The sequence below is a fragment of the Pteronotus mesoamericanus genome, unplaced genomic scaffold (genome assembly GCF_021234165.1).
Source record: "Pteronotus mesoamericanus isolate MK-2021 breed Mesoamerican mustached bat unplaced genomic scaffold, CSHL_Meso_final contig_20, whole genome shotgun sequence".
Taxonomy (NCBI): domain Eukaryota; kingdom Metazoa; phylum Chordata; class Mammalia; order Chiroptera; family Mormoopidae; genus Pteronotus; species Pteronotus mesoamericanus.
Window position 1 is genome coordinate 74,330,617 of NW_026555085.1, and position 25,190 is coordinate 74,355,806.

At 34.5% G+C, this 25,190-nt stretch overlaps 1 protein-coding gene across 14 annotated transcripts in view; it reads right to left on the minus strand.

Annotated features, from left to right (window-relative positions):
* The window catches only part of TRDN (triadin), a 323,740-nt gene that overhangs the window by 249,505 nt on the left and 49,045 nt on the right, over positions 1–25,190 (minus strand). For all 14 annotated transcript variants that reach the window (XM_054569903.1, XM_054569904.1, XM_054569900.1 and 11 more), the window contains exons 3-4: positions 13,745–13,906; positions 12,410–12,442 (exon numbers count right to left, since the gene is read on the minus strand). In XM_054569903.1, coding sequence (XP_054425878.1) covers positions 12,410–12,442; positions 13,745–13,906 — 195 coding nt within the window. The remainder of the gene's footprint in view (positions 1–12,409; positions 12,443–13,744; positions 13,907–25,190) is intronic.

Genomic DNA, 25,190 nt, shown 5'->3' on the forward strand with positions numbered 1-25,190 from the left:
TAAACTATTAATGATTTTATACGAGTTACATATTATAGTGATAATGTTTTGAGTATATTGAGGTGATGGTTTTATCTGTGTGTCAGCTTGGTTAAATTGCTATTGCAAGTCATTCAAATGAACAATAATCTAGGAGTTGCTGTGAAGGAGTTTTGCAGAAGTAATCAAAATCCCTACCAGGGGTATGCAAACTTTTGGTGTCTCTGGGCAACACTGGAAGAAGGAGAGTTGTCTTGGGCTACATGTTAAATATATTGCCACATGTAATCACACAAAAAAAGCTCATAATGTTTTAAGTAAATTTATGATTTTGTATTGGGCCGTGTTCATAGCCATCCTGAGCTCAGGCTGCCCAGGGGCCACACGCTGGACACCCCAGCCTAACCCACTGATGTTAAATAAGAAGATGATTCTGGATTGTCTGGGTGGGGTCTTCTGATTCCATTGAAAGATCTTGAAAATAGGCCTGAGAATTCCCAGGGAAAGTGAAGAAATTCTCTTTGTGGACTTTAGTTTTGGTCTCTGCCCCCCTTAGGCTCAAGTTTTCCTGTGATTTCCTTTCCTGACACTTAGCCAGTCATCACAATCATATAAGCCAGTTCTGTGTAATAAATGTCTTAATATATAAATATATTGGCATAATTTCCTACTGGTTCTGCTTCTCTGGTTTAGTCCTGATAACCTGATTGGATTAAACAAGGTATGTCATTAAAATTAATTTTTATTTTTTTACTATTTTAATGTGGCTACTTAAAATTAATTACACATGTGAGTTACAATTTATTATTTTTGGACAGCACTGGTCTAGTCTTACGCATGGGCAAGTGATCTGTTTAAAATCTTAGGTCATCCACTGGGTTAAATCTTTTACAAATGAATTGAAAAACTAAACTTGAAATTTTCCCCTGCCATACTCATCCTGCTTCTTCTCTCCTATTCAAACCAACAGAGGCCTGGAGAAAATTGGTCCTTTGTATAACTGAGGCCAAAAAAAAGCAGTATACTGTCAAAGACTGAGAGTGAGTAGTCTTCGGATATGCTAAGGAAGTCATCTTTAAGAGATGATTTCTTACTCCATGTAGAGATAATAATACAGGAAAGAGATGGTATATTATCAATTAAAATGTTACATGAAATGGTACATTTGTTGTGAGATGAGAGAAACTTAAGATGGTCATTTAGAATAATATTTTTCCTTTAGAGGGGTGTGTGTGTGTGTGTGTGTGTGTGTGTGTGTGTGTGTTTATTACACAGACATCTGTTGACCACTGAGAAGAATAAAAGAAAGATTATGGAAATCACACAGGAAGATCAGATCTGAGTTAGAATCTTCTGCAGAATTAGGTGCTGAAAAATTCCTACCTGGATAATTCTGTCACAGCTCCCTAACCTATCTTATTCTGGAGAAATACACTGTTCTGATAGTGGTCTATGGGACTAGACCATCTATGTTGTTGGTGTTCCCTGAAAGGTAGGTGGAAACTAGCACAGTAGAGAACAGAGGAAAGAAGCAGTAGCTGATGTTTCCTTGAAGCTCCTTAGAACTGCCTCCTTGTATGTAGCAGCAACCTGTCAAAGGGGAATGGGTTCAAGATTGTAACCAGAACTAAAATGAGCTGGAGGCTAAAAAACAAATGAAAGTAGACAAATCTCAAAAAGATTGGCATCATGAACACCATGCAGGAAAAGGCCGAGGAAAAGTATTCCCTCCATCATTTCCCAAATAAACAGAGGGAAGATCACTCTAAAGTGGAAGGGAAATCCTGGCATGTTCACTAGACTTTCATAATACATTTCACTTAAGGAAAAACAAACATTAATAAAACTAAAGGAGAATTAGACTGAAAAAATGACAATATATTTCAGAGCATTTATTGTTTTCTCTGTGATAAATGAGTAGACACAACCCAGTTAATGTAACTCAGACCAATCTCAAAGATAAAACCCTATTTTTATTAGTTTTCTGATTCTGCACTTCAACCTAATACAAACCAAGATAACCTTGATGTTCTGGGTATATCCACTCAGATTTCTTACAAGTAGGGGTTATAGATTAAAACACACATGCACACACACAAATTTCTACAGTGCAGAACGAGCAGAAATATGATGACTTACATAAGCACTGTTTTTGCAGGAACATCATCAACTGATTTTTTTAACTAATTATTACTTAAAGATCATTAGTATTTTTATAGAGGCAAGAGTAGACAAGCACAGGTGACCTTGTAAAGGCATACACACACCTACATTTCTTTTCTCATTGAACACAAAAGAAATTCATTTCTGATGATTCAAACAAAAACTAAATGTCTCTCTGCATGTTTTACTGCCACATTTTCTTTGGGGATTGAATTCCATCTGTCTGTGGCTATCAGATGTCTGAAGAATCCAGTAAAGCCTCTACACAATGTGCCAGTTCTCTCCCCTTATACTTCATCCAGGAAATGATGACCATTCAGACGCCTGTCCAATTCAGTAACAACATGCTACCAATTTAGACTTCAGAAGGATATTTTTCTCACAAGCAGGTGATGCCTGATTTGTCATTCTCAATTGCTATCGTCAGCTAAAAATCATTTATATGAGAACAAAAAAAAACTTTAAAAGATTTAAGTCTGTAAAGTATACATTTATTGCCCTATGGTTTTCATCAAACGTCTAAGAAATATAAAATTTCTCATGTATATTAATATAAGCATCTAGTTATTTAATAATTTTCATAGACAGAAGAATGCTTCCATTTTGTGTAAAATGACAGCAATGTATGACATCATAAAATTGTGTCTAACATCATGACACTCTTTAAAAAGAGTGCACATGAACATGAACCGATCCTAGACACAGGGACAAGAAGGTCAAAGCGGTCACTATTTAACTCCAGATAAGTGTGCTTTGTGATTAGGTTAGAGTCCAATGCCTCTAGAAATTAATGAGTCTCAGAACATTATACTGGTTAGAATCATAAGCCATTTTGGTAACAGTGAAGCTTAAATGTTGTTTTGCTGCTTACAAGGTTCAAGATCTTTTTGGTGGCCTGAATTGGAACTTTCAGGTGTATGGGGGAATTTCCTGGTCTTATAATGGGTGCTGCATATTCCATGGGAACATACAATTACTCAGTAGACAAGGGGTTTTCAACTAGTATGCTACAAGAATTTTTAAAACATGCAATACCTGACTATTTAGTCAGGGACACTGACGTCTTTTCCCTTAGATTGTCAAATAAAAAATTTTAAAAAACACAACAGCCAACAAAACAATAGCCATCCAGTGTGAATGAATCAAGTTTATATTTAATTTTGATTCACATATTTGTGTCACATTAGCAAAAAATATATTTTTTGGTGTGATGCAGAATTTTGGTAGATTATGTGCCATGAGATGAAAAAGGTTGAAAATAGCTGCAATCAACAAAATCTTTAAATTTCCCCAAATTAGAAGTGAAGATTTGTTTCATTGCCTTGGTTCTCCTTCATCATCTTCAGGCAACTTAATTCTACCAAAATGTGTTCATCTAAGCTCTATGTCTCCCACGGGACCCATAGCAATCAGAGACCAACAGATTTTTCCCAAGGCTCTCTGAGTTCAACTTTCATATGTGACTTTTAGGAGAGGCCATGGGTACTGAAAGTGAAAAGATCGCTAGCAATAGCACTCAATGAGGCTAAAATTAGGGAAAAAAGGTTGTGCTAAAGGATCCTTCAGGATAAGTTTATTTTGTATTTTGAGTTATTTTAAATTCAAAAGGCCATTTTAAAGCATATAATTTTTCTCTAACAATATGATACATTGTTAATAAATAAAAATTTTTATCAATCAAGATTTTAAAGTGGCAGACTCAAGAATTTAAAAGAATAATCTCTGTCACCAAGGCAACTGTCCTGATTCTTTTAGATGATATCCCAGTTTATTAAATTGTTATAAGGGTTGTAAATTTCAAAGAATGCCTTTTGTCATCATGTTTTCTATATATATATATCTCATAGGCACCAGACAATATAAAATGCTTACTTATACTTTTTCTCATTCTAATATTAAAAATGCAAATTATTTATTCATCTGAACATAAAATCTCTATTTGTAAGATTTTGCCAATTGTGATTAGGACACAAAAGTTTAATTATGATAAATAACCAAATAGATATTTTTATCTTTTTGGTGACTAAGAAATACTAAAGGGATATATTTTATTGAATTCTCATTATTTTAGATAAAATGCCAAATGATGTGTAGGTCTTGGTATCTTCCATGATTTTCCGATAATTTTTCTGTTATGCTGTTAAACAAAAATTTCGAGGAAAGTACAGTACTGACCAACTATTACTGAAGAAAATAAAGAGGAATATTTTTGTCCCCTCAAAGCACCTGTTTGTTTGTTTATTTGTTTATTTGTTTGTTTTTGAGTTAGTGGGCGCACCCTTCAAAAATAGTGATAGGCAAACACTGAGGACAGTTTCCTCCAGGGATATTGAATACCATAAACATAAAATGGTTTGAACCTTTATTTTGTTGGGTTTGATTACTTGGTAAATTTCATAACATAAACTAAATTCTTTTAAAAAAATAGTAGTCTCAACACTGTATACTATTAACCCTCCAAAAAATTTTAAAATAAAGATATCTATTCAATCTCATCTTTGCTGTTAATTTAGTGATCTCAGGTTAATCTGTTTTTCCTCTTCAAATTTTATTTTCTCTATTATAAAATAAGATGCTATTTTCCACATGTTCATAAACCATACAGAGGTGGAATGATTACAAATAGTACCTTTTATAAGGTAACCACTGGTGGAGTTGAAGATTTGAATAAGGTTTTGACAGTTAGTATTTGTGTTTCATACTGGATGATATACTAGACAGGATCAATGTGGCTGAACATCAGAATCATCCAGGGAGATTTAAAAATCTATTCCTGAGCTGCAGTCCAAACTTAATCAATTACTGTAGTCCCTCAGAGTGAGGAAACTTTTAGAGCTCTCCAATTTAAATAAGCTCTCAGGTGGTTTTAGAACCACAGTCAGAACTACTGTCTAGACCGATGTTTCTCAAATTTTAATGTGCATTTGAGTCGCCTGGGGATCTTCTTAACATGCAGATTCTGATTCAGTTGGTCTAGATGGAGCCTGGTTCTGTATTTCTAAATCACTCTCAGAAGATGCTAATGTGGCTGATCCAAGGAGCACTCTTTGAGTTGCAATACAAATCAAGGAGAGTCAACTACGTTGATTTTGCTGACATACTCAGGAAAGAGCATAGGTTCTCTCCTGAGTTGCTCAAGTAAAAAGAAAAAAAAAAAAGGCCTCAAGCTTCAGGTGATAGTAATTGTCACCAGGAGAGGGTAACCTGCCTGAGAATTTAAAAATGAAGCAGATGAATAAAGTGAGGTCAGGAACAAAGAGAGAGTGTATACTAATGACATCATAGCAAAACCTGTATCTAGACACCCCCTGAAACCAGTTTTACTCTTGTATCTTTCAGTCATTTGAACCAATAAAGTATCTTCCACTAAGATAGTTTGAAATAGATTTTGGTCTTTTGTGACCAAAATAATTCTAATTAAGACATCATTTGAATCTGATGCACAGAGTTGAGAACCACTGGTGAGTTTTGTATTTTGTTTGTTTTTAAATTTATTTTTCAGCAAGATTTTCTAAATGAAAATACGTACTCTGGAATAGGTAACATGTTAATCCATCTGTATTCAACCAGCACCTTAGTTTATCACACTTTTCATAAAGGAAACATGCAGACCTGGTGAGAAGAGTCTGGAATATATTAGACTTAACAGTTTTTAATTCATACACATCTCAATTACTTATCCAATTTTACTTATAGATAAGAATGTAGCAGCACTGATATTATTCTTGCTCTAACAAGAACTACTTAAAATGGTTGGGCCTGAGTTCACTTGTTTCAGACAGCCCATTTATTCCCCTTGAGTTGGTGCCAAAATTTGATCTCTTGCCTTCTTTGGCCCGTTCTTTAAGTCTTTGGTTTTGCCTATTATTTTTTGCATTGCCCCAGTTCTAGTTTCCTTGCCTTGACAGAGACAAGCTCCTTTTAGTAGCACATGGTAACTAAAGTTGCCTGACACAGTGGATCCAGAATCTGCAGCTGCAACTGCTTGAGAAGTGCATCCCTGGATCATTCACCATCTCTCCCTTTACCTCTGCCTCATCAGCCTTTTTTTTTTATTCTTGTTTATTCTACTACAGTTGTCCCAATTTTTTTCCCTTTTGCCCCCCTCCACCCAGTCCACCCCTCTAGCCCATAGTCAATCCCCCCTTTATTGTCCATGTCCATGCACCATTCATTCATGTTCTTTAATTAGCCCTTTCCCCTTCCTTCTCCCATTCCCCCCTCCCTCCTCTCCTCCTGCAGTTATCAGTCTCTTCCATGTTTTCACCCTCAGCCTTTTTCATTCTTGACTCTATCTCCAGCCCTGCTTTCTATTCTCCCTGGGCTATGTTATCCTGTCAGCATTGATCAATATTCACAAAGACACGCAGAGGATAAAGCACTGAGTTCATTGTGCAGCCTGAGGGCAACATACAACAGTGCAGTCATGAAACCGAGTTCTGTTCTAGGCTTATTTAGAGAGGTCCAAACTAATGTATCTTCTTAAACATGTTACTAAGTACTGGATTTTGCTGTGTATAACGCGTACTCTTTTGCCCAAATTTTGAGGGGAAAAATAAGGATGTGCATTATACATGGGTAGTACCTGAAATACCTTGTGCCTGTTCTTGTTGTTTTGTAATTTGTTACATAAAAATTGCTTGTACCATAATATGTTAAAAAATAAATGCTAAAATTCCTTCATAATACAAAAAACAGGTATCTAAATATAAATGAATTAAACATTGGATTAAAAAATTAAAACAAAAGTTTTTTTTCCTGAAAGTTTGGGCCTAAAATGTGGGTGCACACTGTATGCAGGAATGCATTATACAGGGCAAAACATGGTACCTAGTCACCAATATTCTGAAGCTATGAATTTTAACAAGTTCAGTCACCTTTCCATTCTTCCTCCTTTTCTCATTCACTATATTTTTTGGACACCTAATGTTAGGCCTGGTATAACCCACTGAAGCTGCCAGCAAAGATGGATTCAATGAAATCTCTGGCAAGTATACTTGTCCATTTATCTTACTCCTGATGTCTTGATGTAATCTTCTCAATGGCCTAATCCTAAAGTCTTGAATATTTATGATACTCAAATTTCCTGGCTATTCCTTATTCACCCTGACTGCAAAGAGCTATTGTGGATTTCAATAAAGTGAGAAAAATACACAATGAAAGAACTGAGTTTAAATTTACTTGGCTCTTTTTGACCTGAGAAGCTTCAGGGCAATTTTAAAACACAGCAATAAGGAGGATGTAATTTGTTTTGCTCTAAGTAGGAAAGAGACTCTTCCTCTACCATTGGCATACATCAGGTACAATCTTGTAGAATATCAGCCTTTGCATTTGGGTCCTGTTCAAGCTTAATGATAGATAGTTCCTTATTTCAACGAACAAGTAGTTAGGAAGCAAGGAAATTGAACATAATGCAAAATGGAAAGGGGTCTCTGGGTCTTCCCTCTAGGCAAGAGATTATTTAATGTATAAGGATATCATGCTCCTAATTGAAGACTTGGTTTTCCTCCCAAAACACTGTGCTAACATCTGAATAACCATAACTATTCTTTCTTAACTTTAAAACTTTATGTTAGAAAACAACATTATTAAATTAATTTCTTGTTAGGAGACTGTTATTGTCTCCTAAAATTACACAGTTCAATATACACAAATGTCATAATGATCGTTCTTATATAGACTTATTATAGACTGAGGTTTAAGAATAAATTTTTAAAAGGTGATAAATATATTGATGATGCATTTAGAAATGTTAGTACAAAAAATTAAAAAAGCTATATACCCATTAAAGAATTACACTTTCTATGAATGTTTACATAAACTGAAAAGTCAGTAGCACTTAAATATAAATATAGAAAATTGAAAGGAAAATCAAATTAAATTAATCAGAAATCAGTAATTTATTTGAAAAAGAAATAGAAGATGGTTAAGCTGAAAAGATATTCAACTTTGTTTGAATAATAGTGGATTCTGCCCTGGCTGGTGTGGCTCAGTGGATTGAATGCCAGCCTGTGAACCAAAGCATCGCTGGTTCAATTCCCAGTCAGGGCACATGACTGGGCTGCTGGACAGGTCCCCAGTAGGAGGCGCTCAAGAGGCAAACACACATTGATGTTATTCTCTCTTTCTCCCTCTCTTCCCTGCTCTCTGAAAATAAATACATAAAATCTAAAAAGAAAAAAAAATACTGGATTCTGTGTGTGTGTTTGGTGAACCTGGTTTTACCTTTGACTTGATATGTATGAATAATGAAGTAAATTAAACTATTTTTCTGAAAAATAGAGTTTATGTACTTGCAATTCATCCTTATTCAGTTCAGTTTGTATACGATCACCTCCTATAAATACCCTCATCATTGTCAAATATACAATTTTCAAACTGTTTTATCTCATTTACTATAGCAATTGCTCATTTATTTTTCAAACTGTTAAATATAGTCTTTATATTGCTTTATACTAAGTAAGGTGATCTGTTACTCACTTGCAATTTTTTTGGCTATAGAATCCCATATTACATTGATCCTGATATTAGTAAGAGATAATTAACCTTATTAGCAATACCACAAAAAAACTTTAATACAATATTGACTACCTTATTTAACAAACTTTAATCATCAGCCTTTGAGAATGTTGTAAGAAAAGATTTATAAATTGCTTGGCACATAGAAAACAGTTAAAAATTTGTTGAAAAATACATTTATTGAAGAGATAAAACATGTCAGTGTTCCAAAATAGTGATTAACTAAGAAAACATATTGTTGACCATAGGGAATATCATGGGCTTCTTGTTCTCATTCAGGATTCTAGGGTTATCCAGAAAACAAAATGTTCGTTCTCTATTATAGTAACTTCAATTTTTTTCTTTTGACAATTCCTTAATTTTTTTTAGTAAACCCTGCATGTTCTTCTATATTTTGAAGATAAATTCTAAAATATTTTATCATAATTTTAAAAGTTGCAAATAATTTACAGATTATTGTACAATTTGACATTTAAAAATAAAATTGTTAAATTTCTGTAAAAATCAGGTTGATCTTAAAATTAGAATTAACTATATTTTGAGACACTTCATTATCGACTTAAAATATACACAGACCAACAAACTCTTTTTTTAATGTGGAAATTTTATATCTTTCACTTATCTCTTTTAATTAATATTTTTATTGCATTTCCCTCACAAGATTTAATTGAAGAACAATATATTTTTATATTCAATTTTTTATTACATCATCACGTTGTCTAGGAAACCAAAGTGTGAATATAGAGAAATTTTAAAATTTCTTTCATGTCCTGTTTTAATAAGAATCTTAAAATTTTTCAAATAAAATAATTAAAACTGAAAAATAAAAAATTATTAAAAGGCATCTCTTTATAAGGTGCATAAAGTTTTAAATGCATTGGTGGCTAAACAAATAAATGGTATATAACATACTGTGTATTCTGTATATAAATATATAGTGAATTGGTTCTAAAAATAGTATATAATTAAATTTTTGTCAGTATGAGATTCAAAATACTAAACTCTTTTGTATCCTCACCTGAGGACATGCTTATTGATTTCAGAAAGAAGGGAAAGGAAGGAGAGAGAAAGTAGGGAGAGAAACATTAATGTCAGAAAAAAACATTGATAGGTTGTTTCTCATCGCATCCCAACTGGAGATAGAACCTGCAACCTAGGCAGGTACCCTGAGTAGGAATCAAGCCCATAGCCTTTTGTTTTAAGGGAGCATTCTCCAACCAACCGAACCACATCAGCCAAGGGTAGACATTTTTTTATATTAAATGAAATATGATGAGGTTTGACTACAATTAAATTAATTATTTTATAATTTAATTACATTATGTAGTTTTTAAATTTATTCTTGAAAAAAACGTATTTCATCTGAAATGAATCACAGAAATGTGGCATCTATGGCTTTATTCATTGCATCCTTAAAAGTTTGGTAGCCTCAGAAAATATCCCAATAATATTTAAAAGAATCAATATCACCAACCTATACTACTTTGGTTGTTTCAAAGTGCATTCTCTTAAACCAAAAATACTTATTAGGAAAAAATATTGAGAATAACTAAAAAGAACTGCTTATCTTGGAAACAACAATTTTAAATGTCCTTAGCTGGACACAACATACCACCTTGTACTAATATTTTTAGGCTATATATATTTTTTTATTTTCATATTCCCCATCTCTTTCATTTGGATTGTACACTCTCTAAAACTTCTTAGGAACAAAATTGAGAATAACTAAAAGAAATGCTTATTTAAAATTTTCGAAAGCCATTTTTACGTTTCATATTATCTTTCCTATTGATACTCTTTCTGATTTGCTCTCATAGTTTTCTCCCTCAAGGACAATGCATTCTTTCATATTATTCAGCTAAACATAAGGCAAAGCCATCAAATGAAACTTGTCATTGCTCTCTGATCACTCCACTCTACCACATATGTCACTTCAGGACATCCCACTGGGACACCAAACACTTGCATACCAACATCATGTTTCTTTAGCCGATGTAAGCCGCCCAAGGCAGGAAGTCCCAGTGGTTGTTTTGGTCAGCATTCTAGCAGTTTGGGAATGGGTGAAGGGTATTTTCTTTATTTTGTGAAGTGGAAGTGGTGTTATTATAAACTTAGACATGTCGTCAGACAGAGCAAATTTAGGAAAGCATAAAAATGTAATTTGATTATTTTAATGTTATCTGCACTTGTTTACCCCTCAGAGACTGCGGTGTTAACATATTCATGAGGGTACCCTCATACAAAGAACGTTATTCAACAAGATTACTCCAGATAAACAAAGCACATCCACCATACACTGTACATAACTGTTCCAGGAAGTGGGCTTTCCAATGGTTTTTGGTCATTACAGTTATAAGTTTTAAATAATGACATAATAAAAAATAAAATTTCATAATGATTCTGTACCTTGGAAACTTATCATGGAGTGTTTGGTAATAGAATTTAATATTTTAAATTTTTAAAAAATTTTTACTGTGATTCAATTACAGTTGTCCTTACTTTCCCCAATTACTCTCCCTTGCCTTGCCTAGCATTCCCGACATTCAGTCCTCCCCCTCATTGTCCTTGTCCATGGATCCTTTATACATGTTCCTTGACTTAACCCTTCCCCCTTCCTTTACCTCTGAAAAGCTTAAAATATATGCAAAAAGAATGTAAAGAAACTAGGTACTACGGTTAATACTCTAAAGCTAAATTATACATAACAACATGAGCCACAGAATAGCAAATTCAAAAATTTAATTCATATTGGTAATCTATTTAATAATCAATCCCACAACCCTGAGATTATTCCATTATTCCACATCAAATTAGAACTGTAAGCTTCACTTATAAACAACTTTGTAGCTGGATTTTTATTTTGGTAAAAATAGCAATAACTATACAAATTCAACTAACACTTTCAGTGTACGTAAATAAAATGCTTTCTTTATATAGATACAGGGCAGTTGAATAAACAGTGCCACAGCCTGATAATTTCATTACTATAACATGGCTAAAAGTTATTCAATATATCTGAATGGGAAAGAATATTAATGAAGACATTGGTGAAAAGTAATTTAAATGAATAAAGAACAAATGTTCTTAGAGATTATCATTCTACATTACAAAATAATACTCTTTAAACCACAATTTTTAAATATGGAAATGTATAAAATAGCCCATCATAAGATAAACTCATAACAAGTCTTCTCTACACCACATCCAAGTACACCCAGGTAACTGTACTTGTGCAGGATCATACATGATATATACTGCCTGAATACGCTTGTGCCTCCAAGTTTATTATCCTCCACACTATCTCAGGCACCATGTCCCATACTTATTACCTAAAAATAAAAAAAATGGAATAAAAAATAAGAAGAAAAATTTAGAATTAATAAATCTGGCCATGGTGAGAATGAAAATCATGGACATCATCTTCTTGGGCCATTTCCAAAGCTACAGAATTCACCTCTCATTCCCACTATTTGAACTAACATTGATCTGTGTATAGATAGGTTCACACAGCTATTGAACGAGGCATCAATTAAATAAATAATCAATTGGAAAAAAGTGGGATCAGCTTCATTGAAAAGAATCAAGCATTTCTTTTCTTAACCATAAATATAGATATAATCATGAAATAAATACTGTATATTAAAAATAAAGGCTAAAACTCAAGTAAAATATATTTGAGTCATATTGAAAATCAGTGTTACCATAAGAGACAAAAACTTCATTTTAAAGATGGAAAAAGAAAACCAACCTTTTTTTTTCAAGGGAGGCTCCTCTATTTCTCCTAAACCAAGACAAAAACAGTAAATTAGAAAAACTTGTAGCACAGCATAATATTGCTTCTCTATTTTTACATTTCCTTCATTTCTTAAAAACATTTATTAGTTTTTTTATTTTTTTATTGCTGTTCAGTTACAGTTGTCCCCATTTTTTACCCCTATTGCTCTCCCCTGCCCCATCCCAATCCTGCTCCCACCCCATTATCTTTGACCATGGGTCCTTTGTACATGTTCTTTGACTTGATCCTTCCCCTTCTTTACTCCATTGTCCCCTTCTCCCTGTCTCTGGTCACTGTCAGCTTGTTCTTTGTTTCCATGTCTCTGGTTCTTTTTTGCTCATTTATTTTGTCGATTAGGTTCCACTTATAGGTGAGATCATATGGTAATTGTCATTCACCGCCTGGCTTATTTCACTTATCATAATAGTCCTCATATCACTTTGTTTCCCAAATTCCAGGATTTAAATATAAACTTTGTTTATGTATATTTATTAGACACACTTTTACTTTTATGAGTTCAACAAAATTGTGGCAGTTATCCAAATTACACATTATGGTTCATGTATCATGTTAATCTCAGTTCTCTATTGTTCTTCTCCACCCCTCACGGGGCCAAACACAAATTCAGACAAAGTCATAGAAAGGACTAAAATAATAAGAACTTTCCTGGTAGTCAAGGCTGAATGCATGATGTCTGATGTCTAAAACTGTCCCTAAAAACTTCACTAAAAAGCAGAATCAAACTGCTTTTTTTCTTTCACACCTACTCAATAGTGGTTTATGTATGATTTGAGTTTATTTTTATTTATTTATTAATTTATATGAAAGAGTATATACATTAGTTGAATAGTTGTGATTTTAGTAAGATTGCTTTCTATTATTTGAATATGAATATGACTTACGTGTATAAAACATTTATATGTATATTTAGGTTTAATGTTATTTTAACTTTCCTAAGGATAAGCTTGAGAAATAGCTACTACTTTTCTCCCAAAGAAGCATATGAATATGTTTCTATTGTAGGTTTGTGGTAGTACATTATAAAATCCTCTACTATAATGCTACTCTAATAGTAGCATTTACTTTTGACATCTTTACCATAATGGCAGATAAGCTATAAGGTTAAAGCCAAATGAGGCCAATTTACTGAGTTTGGCATCCTATTGATTCTCTATAAGCACTCAGAAGTGTATTCATTTTGGTTTAGAATGACCCAAGTTCTTATTTGTGCTTAAACCTAAGCAAATCACTGTAATGCATATCTAATATTGGTCATAGCAGTTAAACGTGTCACTATACTCTTTGTACCTTTATCAGTGTCCTCATCCCCTTCATCATCTTCTTCATCACCCTCAGACGAGATGATGTCAGACAATAAAGAAAAGAAGCCATAGACCCAGTCTGTCGTTTCCTCCACAGCATGATGTGCAAATTTTAGAGGATCTGAGGCAATCTTGGAAATAGAGCTTGCTAAAAGTAGTTTTAAAAAAAGAAAATTTTACAATTATTTCCATAAAGAAACCAAGAAAAACTTTTCCCTGGTTTGTTCTTTTGACTACATAAATATGTCAATTTTATGGATTTAAATATCTTTTGGCTATAATTTTTCTGCTCAGAAATATTGGGTTGGCTAAAATGTTTGTTAGGTTTTTTTCTCATACAATGGGTCTAGCAGTGCTTAGTTGTCTTTAACTTCATTCAAAAACAATTTTGTTAGGCTACATTGTGACAGTTGTCATATCAACGTACATTAAAAAACTTATCAAAATTGGCAAATTTTGGTACATCCATTTTAATATTGGAGATGGAAGAAGACAGGCAACATTTTCAATGTCTTGTGCTTTATTATTTCAAGAAATGTTAAACACAAATGAAATGCAAAAAAAATGAGAGGATTTGTGCAGCGTATGGAGAAGGTGCTGTGACTGATCAAATGTGTCAAAAGCAGTTTGTGAAATTTCTTGGTACTATTGACATTTTGGCCAAATAATTCTTTGCTGGGGGGCTGTCTTATGCATTGGAAAATACTTAGCAGCACCCCTGGCCTTAGAAGCAGTAGAACCAATACTGCTTAGAACCAGTAGAAGCCAATAGCAGGAGATAGCCAACATATTCAAGTTATCCAAATCAATGTAGTTACAGGTGAAAATGAAAAATGTGTTTTTTATTTTATGGAAAAGACTAAATGAGCTTTTTGGCCAACCCAACATAGACTACATTTCATCATAGTATGCATGTGTATTCAATTAAAAAGAAAAGTTATTATGCAACTGTTGTCCATATACTATGGGGTTACCAAGAATGAAATTGCCCTTGAGAAGTTTTTAATATAAATAAGAGTTTAAAATGGAGAAAAATAAGAATAAATTAAATAATGTATTATTAGGTTATCCAAATTGCAATATGAACTGTAAGTGATAGATGGTCAGGAACAGAAGATATCATGGTTGACCCATACTGTACTGAAAAGCATCATGGAGAAAATGGATCTGTAAATTTTCAGGTAAACTGTGAGTTACAAGTTGATTTAAGTAGCTATGACTTAGATAAGACTGATAGGTCATTTATTATAATTTGTTATACAGAATAAAAATATGGAATTGACAAAGTAATGATCATATTGAGCTCTAGCAAGATTCAGTTGGCTTATCCTTGTTAGATATCCCAGGTGCTTAAAAATAAAAAGTGTTCACTCTGATTGTGATAGGAAGTCATTGGAAGAAGGATGAAGTGTTTTGACTTATGTAATGTTGTTTGCTGTGTTGAGTATTAAAAAATGCCAGATTGGAAATAGGAAGATCAGGCAGAAGCCAAATGAAGTAATCTAGGAGAAAATTTATAGTAATTTCTACCAGTGTTTTAACAGTGTGTGTGGTGAGGTGTGATCAGATTCTGAATGTATGGGGTTGGCCAAAAAACCTGTTTAGTTTTTTATGTAAAATAAAAAACACATTTCTTATTTTTACCAATGACTTTATTGATTTGGATACTTTGAGTATGTCTGCTATCTCCTGGTTTCTAATGGGTAAAGGCCAGGGGTGCTGCTAAACATCCTCCAATGCATAAGACAGCCCCACAGCAAAGAATTATTTGGCCAAAATGTCAACAGTACCAAGAAACTTCATAAGCTGCTTCTGACCTGTGTGATCAGTCACAGCACCTTCTCCATGCACTCCATAAATTGTTTTTTCATTTCAGTTGCATTGTAACTTTTTTGAAATAATAAAGCATAACACACCAAAAATGATGCAAATCTTCTTCCATCTTGAATATTAAAATGGCTACACCAAAATTTACCAGCTGTTTTTTTTTTTAAATGCATGCTGATAGGATAGCTGTCATATGCAATCTAACAAAATTGTTTTGAATGAAGTTAAAGACAACTAAGCACTGCTGGAGCCATCATATGGAAAAAAAAAAAAACCCAACAAAAAAAACCCCAAACTTTTTGGCCAAGCCAATATTTAAAAGCTAGAATTAATAGTATAGACTTACAGTTTGGCTGTGGAATGTGAGAGAAAGAGAGGGTAACTTCAAGGTTTTTAGTATGAGAAAACAGAACAATGGAAATGCCATTTATTAAGGAGGGGATAGGAGGCTGGAGAGAAGTAGGGATTTCGCGGGGGAGTGTGTAAGCAGCGGAGTTTTAAGATTTGTCAAACTTGAGTTGCCTTTCACACATATATGTGGCGATGTATCAGGTTGTATAGCTAACTATGATCTACAAAAGTTAAGTCCTCACTGAAGATAGAAACTTGGGAGTTGCATAGAGAGTAGAAGGTATTCAAAGCCATGACGCTAAATGTGATCAACAAGAGAGTAGACTGAAGGACACACCTATATTTAAAGCATAGGAATAAGTCAGAGATGGAAAAGAGCCATCAATGGAGCCAGAGAAGGAGATACAAGAAGGGAGGAAGGTACGAAGGGAGGGGGCGGAGAGAGAGAGAGAAACTGAAAGGCAGAATAAAAGAGAATGAAATATACTAAATGTACTAGGTAGATTCCAAGTGAAGAAATTGTTTTAAGGAGGATAGAATTATCAACCAGCTAATGTAGCTGATAGGTCAAATGAGAATGACTTTTAGCTTTAATGATCAGGATGTCACTGGTAATCTTCAAAGGGCAGTTTCAGTGGAATGCATTCTGATCAAATAAGAAGAACTTAGAGGCAGTGAGTATATTTTGCTGTAAAGAAAATAACAGAGATTCAGAAATTGTTGAAGGGGGACTAGGGTCGTAATGGGTTTTCTGTTGTTGATACTGTTAAAATAGGAAGAAATATTCCACTCATGCTGAGGAGTAAGATCCCACAGAGGGGAAAAATCATATGAGAGAGAAGATTTTTGGGGAAATTTTAAATTTTATATTCTATTTCAGGAAATTCACAACCCATCTGAAGATGACAAGTTATAAAATACTGGTCTCCGGGAAACTTATCCCCAGGATTCAATGTCATTGTAACTTCACTACTTGGTCTTTATTTTAACACATTCTGGAGAGTTTCATGTGAGCATGACATGTAGCCTCAATGGTTAAATTAAACCTTACAGACAGGAAATGAATGGATTTTATCATTGCAATTGAGAATTTTTAAAGAATTATATGTAAGAAACTGGATTGTATTGGCATCATTAAAGACATTTTAGCACGAGTATATTTTATGTCTAATGGAAGACTACTGCAAATGGGGTTTTTATTATCTGAATAGATTGAGACCATTTTCCCATTCCCTTCTTTCTAAGTGTTCACTGAGAAACATAACAATAAAACCCAACATACTAGATATCTGTTTAATTATCCTTATGCTTAAATGCATTATATAAACTCTGCAGACATGTATACTGCCTGGCTCTAAAATAGACAAATAAGGCTACTTTCATGAAGTCAATGTTGCTGGCTTGAGATCAGCTTCTGATTTTCAACTATGTGGACAATTTTAAAAAGATGATAGATTTATAGATATAAATATTGATGTATCTTAAATAAGAGAGCAGTCCTCAAGTCAATTCTTATTCCTTCCCTTAGACATCACAACCAAATAATATCAGTGGAAATAATATACAATTAAACCTTTTATTAATGTCTTCCTTTTAAAGAATACTCATGTAATAGTACTTTCTTACCTCTTCTGTTTCTGAGTTTAATTATGTATAACACAGTGAGGATCATCATAAAAATGATAGAGGCTAACACTTATAAAGTTCATATTACCTGCAAGATATCATTCTAAGAATTTTACATATATTAACTCACTTTTTCCTTTCAATAATTCAATGTGGTAGTTATTTTATCTCTATTTTAAATATAAAAACACTGAGCCACAGATAATTTATATAATCTGCCTAAGGTTACACAGGTAATAAATGATGAAACCTGATTTTGTACCCTCAAGAACATGACTTCTAACTGTTATGTTATACTGCTATCAAACAAATAAAATCATGAATTCACAATTAGTTCTAGAATACGATTTTAGATGAGAGATTCTGGGAAGGGTTTTAATACTGTTAAAAGGGGGAACAAGAAATTTGTTGCACAGCATCAGAAAACCTGAAGCTGCTGTAGCCACCTTATAACCATGAGGAATGTAGCTGGCTCAGTGATAAAGGCAAAGGTTAAAAATAAAAGAACTTGAATCCATGCCATTGCTGAGGCATTGAATTATCCAATCTTGGAATAATCACTCTTCTTCCAGCAATTCTGTTACATGAGATAAGAAGTGTTTCTCAGTGTTCAAGTCACTCTTAATTGTATCTTCTATTTCTTACAGAAACATATACCACTAGACGCAGGGGAAAATGCTTTAGCTTCTTATGATCAGTAATTGGATTCTTGGCTGTCATAAAAGAGTGCCAAGAGAGGCAAGGAAAAGTTTAAAGTTAAAAAAGATTTTTATTTGATCTCTGTCTTTGAAGCCAAACTATACAGATTCTTAAGTTTTTAAGCATACTAGGGAAATTAAATTAGTCATTTTTTTCTGCTTTATTTCTAAAGAACCAATTCCATGGTTTCACCATTAACTTTGGCCATCAGTTTTACAAGAATGTAAGTTATATGCATTCTTTATCTCTCATCTCCTGAGAAACATCAGCCAACAATGGATACAAACATAGACCCTGAGCTCAGACTGATAGCTTTCAAGTTCAGGCCTCCTACTCATGTCCTGCCAAATCATATTGGAACCATAGACAAAAGGAAAATTCAGTAAAAATGACCATGTCCTCATTTAAAATTTTGATATTTTGTCATCACACATTTTTGCATTAATTTGGAACTTTTAATATTGCATTACAATATTATTTAGTTTAATTACTGAGTTTTTTGGACACTCTTAAATTTTGCACCCAAGGTTAGTTCTTTACTCACTTTGGGCTGGTCCAGGTGCTTCTCCCACATAATAGCTGTGTGATACCACGTAATAGCTGTGTGATACCACATAATAGCTGTGTGATACTCAGAAAATCAACTTTCGTCATGTCTGTAAAACTCGCTGAGGCCTCTGCTTTTCCAAAGTTGCTATTCTAAATTAAGACCTCACCTCCTCATGCCAGTTTTCTCTATATTCATCCTGTTCATACTTCAATTTATAATATTTCTAGTTATGAAAAATAGCATATATAATGAGGGAAAAAAACCCAAAGCACTCTGTGCCTCAGTTTTCTGGACTATTAAATAACAATAAGAGTAATAATACCTACTTCACAAGGTATTATGAGTAGTATATGAAATAATACATGGTCTGTCTGGAAAAAGTCCAGCCATTATTAATATAAGAGAACAGTTTATACAACATCCATATAATGTGGCGACCAAGGAAAAGTGGACTGGAATACACATGTGTGAACAATAACGGCTTTGTTGTACTAGTCAGTGGGGGTGGTAGGTGCCACTGAGTGAGCATGTGTACTGTGTGGCTGTCACATTCAAAATGACTAAGCGAGTAGAGCAACAAATCTGCATCAGCTTTTGTGTTGAGCTTGAACATTCCTCCACAGAAACTATTCAGATGATTCAGAAGGCTTTCAGAGGGTATGCAATGAGGGCAGCACAAATAAAAGTGTGGCACAAACACTTCAAAGACGGTCAAAAAATCTGTTCTGGAAGGTCTGCAACAAGCAGAACACCTGAGAATGCTGAACTTGTTCAGACAGCAGTCAACAAAGATTGGTGACTGACAGTGAGAGAGAACTAGTAGCTAATCAGGGGATTCCAAAAACTACTGTGTCCAGGTTTTGACGCAGGATCTTGGCATGACACATGTCATGCCAAAATTCATCTTGTGGCTTCTGCTATCAGAGCCGAAGGGATATCATGCTGCAGTTGCTAATAACTTAATTCAAACTGTTACCAATGAACCAGATTTCCTCAAGAAGATAATAACCAAGATGAATCGTGGGTCAACGGTTATCCATAAATGAAGACCCAGTTGTCTCAATGGAAGTCACTTGGTTCTCCATGCCCGAAGAAGGTGTGGCAAAGTTGCAGCAAGATCAAGACCATCTTAACTGTGTTTTTTGACTGAGAAGATGTTGTCCACCACAAGTCAACCCTGCCAGGCCAAACAGTTAATAAGGAGTACTATCTCAATGTTTTTCATTGGTTGATAGATACAATATGACAAAAAACAGCTGCAGCTGTGGGCAACTGGTGCTGGCAGCTTCATCACGATAATGTGCCCGCTCATGCATCACGTCTGGTGAAGAGTTTTTTGGCAAAATGTCAAATTACCCAGGTGTCTCAGCCCCTCTACAGCCCAGACTTGGCACCCTACAACTTCTGGCTTTTCCCAAAACTAAAATCACCTTTGAAAGGGAAGAGCTTTCAGACCGTTGATGAGATTCAGGAAAATATGATGGGGCAGCTGATGACGATTCTAACAAAGGATTTTACAGAGTGTTTTGAACAGTAGAAAAGATGCTGGGAGAACTATATGAGGTTCCAAGGTGCCTACTTTGAAGGAGACTGAGGCGTCACTGTCTTATGTGCAATGTTTCTTGTATCTTATATCTTCTTCAATAAAAGTCTCTATTTTTCATATTACATGGCTGGATACTCTTTGGACAGATCTCGTACATACAAATCACATAGCATAGTGCCCGGTAATTAATAAATGTCAAGGTGGAGAAACAAAGGAAGACTCTTTGAATCTTGAATGGTTCGAAAGAAGCTTTTTCCCAGTTTGCAAGTCAGGACTAGCACCTTTCCTCCCTTCAGCAGCATCCTTAGTGTATGATGTCACCTTCTCTCAGAGTGAGCAAATGCTATACAACTGCCATTTCTAGTAAGCCCTTGGGTATTTGGCACCTAAATTCTGACTGTATGGTATCCAGATTTAAGGCTGCTCTCCTTACCAAACAAAAGAGCAACTAAGAGGAAAGTTCTCCAGATTTGCCCGTCTGCATCTGTCTGCACTCCATGGCAGTAAGAACAGACATGGCAGGAGAACAGACGTTCTAGCCATCTTCTGATTCTGCTAATGAGTCTCTGACTGCACAGAGAAGTAATTTCCCTCAAGGTTACTTACATAGCTACTCCTTGGTGAAGCTAGCATTTTAACCCACTATTCCAGCCCCCATAGCCTGAGTTCAACTACTGTGGCTCCTGGCTTGAAGGCCATGCATTCTTCTGTTTTTCTTGTTTTGTATTTCGCTCATTTGTTTGTTTGGGTTTTTTGCTTGCTTTATATGCTTAGCAAATAACTTCTGTTTAGATCATACAAATTCTACTGAATGATATGTGTCAGGCAGTAAGCCAGGCAATAGAAATATTAGGAAGAATAAGACTATTTTTACCTTTGAGATACTTATGATTTGATCAAGAAAACAGAAGTTTCAAAAGTACAATATTGTAAATATAAATCTTAACACTATCAATATCATCATAAACTAATATTTTATAAAGAAAGAGTATGCTCATTACTCAACATTCAGAGCTTAAAAGATTCTATCACCCTTTATTTATTTATTTATTTATTTATTTATTTATTCATGCATTATCTCACCTTAACATTTGTTCAAATGTTTAGTGAGCTCATATATTATGCTTAAAAACTTATAAGCATTAGAAAACAATGAAGTAAAATAGAAAAGCTATTCTTACAAACTTAGTAGCTCAATGAAGACAGATGTTAAATAAATAATCACACCCAATTAAATATATAAACTTGGAGGTGCTGTGAGTAAAGAGAAAAAATATAATGAGGAATTATAATAGAGTAACTTGATTTTCACCAAAAGTTTGAGAAAGGGTTCTTTAAGAAATTTAAGCGAGCCCTGAAAAATGTGTAATAACTGGTCTACCAAAAAGTGAGTATTAACATATAACATGATTTCTAATTATATCTATGTACATAGATAAATTTGTAAATACCAATATAAAGTCTAATTTGCTTTGGTTCAAATGAGTGGTATAGAGTATTTGTATCATACTTTTATATTTTTCGACCTTGAATTAATCACCAGCAAAGTCCAGGGGTCCAACTCAGAGTTACCAACCTTTTATTTTATAGAAAAAATTAAAAATAGTGACAGAAACAATATCTCTCTTATCATAGTTTCAAAGATAATTTTAAGACCAAAAATGCAGGAACAACAGAATTAATAACATTTCTTTAAAATGAATAAATTTTCTCTATTTTTCTCATTTCATAAAGAATCAAAAAATTTTAATTAAGGCCTGGGAATTATTGAACTATAGAATCTTCTGCTTCTTTGAGATATTTATAAGCACATTGGAATTATATAATGAAATGCTTCCTTTCGGATTTAGTGACCAAGAGCACCAAACAGTCCTGGAACATTGAACAGAAAATGTGGAATATGAGATAAGACTTGAATCAGAATAAGAAGTACACAAATGTCAGCTATTCTTGAAAACTCAGTATACATGAGAACTGATAAAGTCTAAAATGGTGCATTTGGTGTCTCAGTATATCAAGTCCCCGGAAATGTAATAACATATTCATATATATATATATATATGCATACATACAGTCACACAGATATCTCCATATGTACACAGATGCACATACGTATAAATCTACATATATACATAACTATTAAATGTTAAATTTATACATTCTGATTGACTTTGGGTCTTCCTTGAATCATTTTACTCCTCTAAACTTAGCCTGACAAACAGTGCACCTGCATAACTGGGCTAAGTGCCAGGAAAAAAAAACCCAGGGAAATTAATTTCCAAGAGCAGTAGATAAATGGCACACCTCATTAGAAAATCTATTTAAAAGGCACATCAGGAGATGTCTGCAAGACTTTCATAAGAAATTGATGCTTCCTACCATCATCTCCTTGCTGGCTCTCTTCTCAAATTACTGATCTTACTTCCTGGTAATAAGATTCACATTCAAGTTACATTTAATGAGTGCCTCCTATGTGCCAGGCACATATGTTTTACATAGATTAGCTTACCTAATTCTTATGAAACGGTTTTGAAATAAGTATGTTTTGTGGAATGCATGTAAAAATTACCAAATGTGCTTTGAGACCACCTGGTAAGGCCATATATTGATTGTTTTCCTTTTTATGAATGAGGGTGCTAATAAATATGACCTTCATTCTTAGTTGAGAAAAGCCAAGAGTTGTAATATTTTTTCCCCTGTACATTCTGACCTAGAGAGAAATCAGAACATCCACTAATGCCTAAGTCTGTAGTCATTTCTTTAGAAATACTATGTGTTTGCATGCATTGCTTAGAAAAAAACAATGTCTCTTTATAAATAAAACAAAGAAGTTGTAAGGAATTTCAACCCAATTGCACAATTTTGGTCCTGAAAGAGTTATTAAATTATCGAGGCACACCTCCGATTGACAGAAGGGCTTCCTGGCAGAAGCTTGGGGACAAGGCCTTCAGCAACCTTTGTGACCCCATCGCCTCAACTACTAAAAATATAACATTGTACTGCCCCTTCTGCCCTACCCCCCCGCCCCGCCCGCCTCCACCCTTAACTTGGAATTTCTAAAAACATTTATCTAAACGCAGTGATAGTATCTGGGTGATCAGCCATCTTGCATTGTGCCTGTGGTCCTGAAATAAATGTTCATATCTACTTATTTCACTTTCACAAGTATCCCTGTTTTGGATAATAAATTATAGTCATCCTACATGGTAGCTTTGCGTGCTGGCGAATCACTAAGATGGAATTATATTTCCCAGAATTCCTTTACAAGTACTTTCCAGGTTAGTTGGTCACAAGAGAAAACCGCGTGAGTTTTGCAAGGTAAAGAGAAAGTAATTAGCCATTGTTTATTCTCTGATGGTTGATGTGGGGCAGGTGCTGTTGCAGCTCACACATACGATCTCTGATATGCTGGCTGCCCTGACATGTGGCGGCAGCCGGCAGCAGGGCTTCCAGTTTCCGCCCGACTACTCTTCAGCATATCCCGATTCTGGGCAGGTGCTCGTGAAGGTTCCTTGGTGAAGGCACCGATTTACCCTGTAGCTCATCCACATCATTGGAATTTGAGGTGGTGAGAGTCAAATGAGGGTTCCAGTTAATCCTGGTGAGTTTTGGTTTGTCCTTCGTCTCCCCCATTCTATTTCCATCTGCCCTTTCCAATGACTGGGTTCAGAACACCATAGCCCAACATTTGGCACCTTGGCATGTTGAGTATGTTCAGCTGAAGGAATTTTAGAACTGGCAGGTAATTGAAAGACTTTCTGATCTTCCCCTGAAACAGGTCATAAAACCTTCATGTGAGAGGTGCCCTCCCTCTACCCAGAGAAAAGGAGCATTCTTATTCACCCCAAATAAGAGGAATCGAATGAACAGGCTTCGTTGTTTGTTCTGTTTCACTATATGTAGCTCATAACCTTTTTTGTTCTATCACATTTACCCACCACTCTTTTTACTCTTCCTCAAACCCAGGATAAAAATGCTCAGGTTTAACTATTTCTTAAAAGTCTTCCTTTTCTTATGAAGGCTCCAGTGTCACATATAACATATATCAAAAAACCTGAATGTTTTTTACTGTCGTTAAAGGGGCTCTAAGCCAAAATGTAGAAGGGCAGAAGAAAAAAGCATTTTTCCTTTCCTACACTAAGTTCCATCTTGCTGATTTCCAACCCAGCCCAGACACATTGCACAGCCTTCGTAAAGCCATATAATAAATCCCCTATTCTGTGCCACTCATAGTGATTCTACTTTGAGTAAGCTCTGACAGATGTACCGTAGTATTGTTTGAACATTATATTTAATAAGAAATAAAGGGTAGGTGGAATCTCTTTCTAGTATCTGTTTTGGTGTTCTGAAATGTGTCTTATTTGATAAGAATCAAAGTCACACATTTTGCAGACCAGAAAAGTGCTATCTGCATTTTACAGACAAGGAAACATAAGTTCCTAGTCACGTGAGCTTGTAGGTTATAGAGCTGTAGAGTGAGTGATCCCGAGTCTTCTGAGAGAAGCATGTAAAAGCCATTTCTACAAGCGCCTCACAAGCAGATTATGTACAGGTTAAGTCAGGTCAAATTCAGAAAATAAGGAGTTGTGAAGGTTGCTCAGAGCAGAATCTTTCTTATCAATGCAATACAGCACTTGTTTATAAAATAAATTTTTATTTCTCTATGAACAATTTTTAATGCCTTTAAAACCTTTATCTACTTTTCTAAAGGGTCCGAGAGTAATTTAGAGCCCAGTGACAGCTGCCTTTCCTTTTAGGCCTTCGGGGGTATTTCCAGTGTGATCTCCTCTAGCCTTGTTTTTTAAATGTTAACAATGTATATTTCAAAGACTA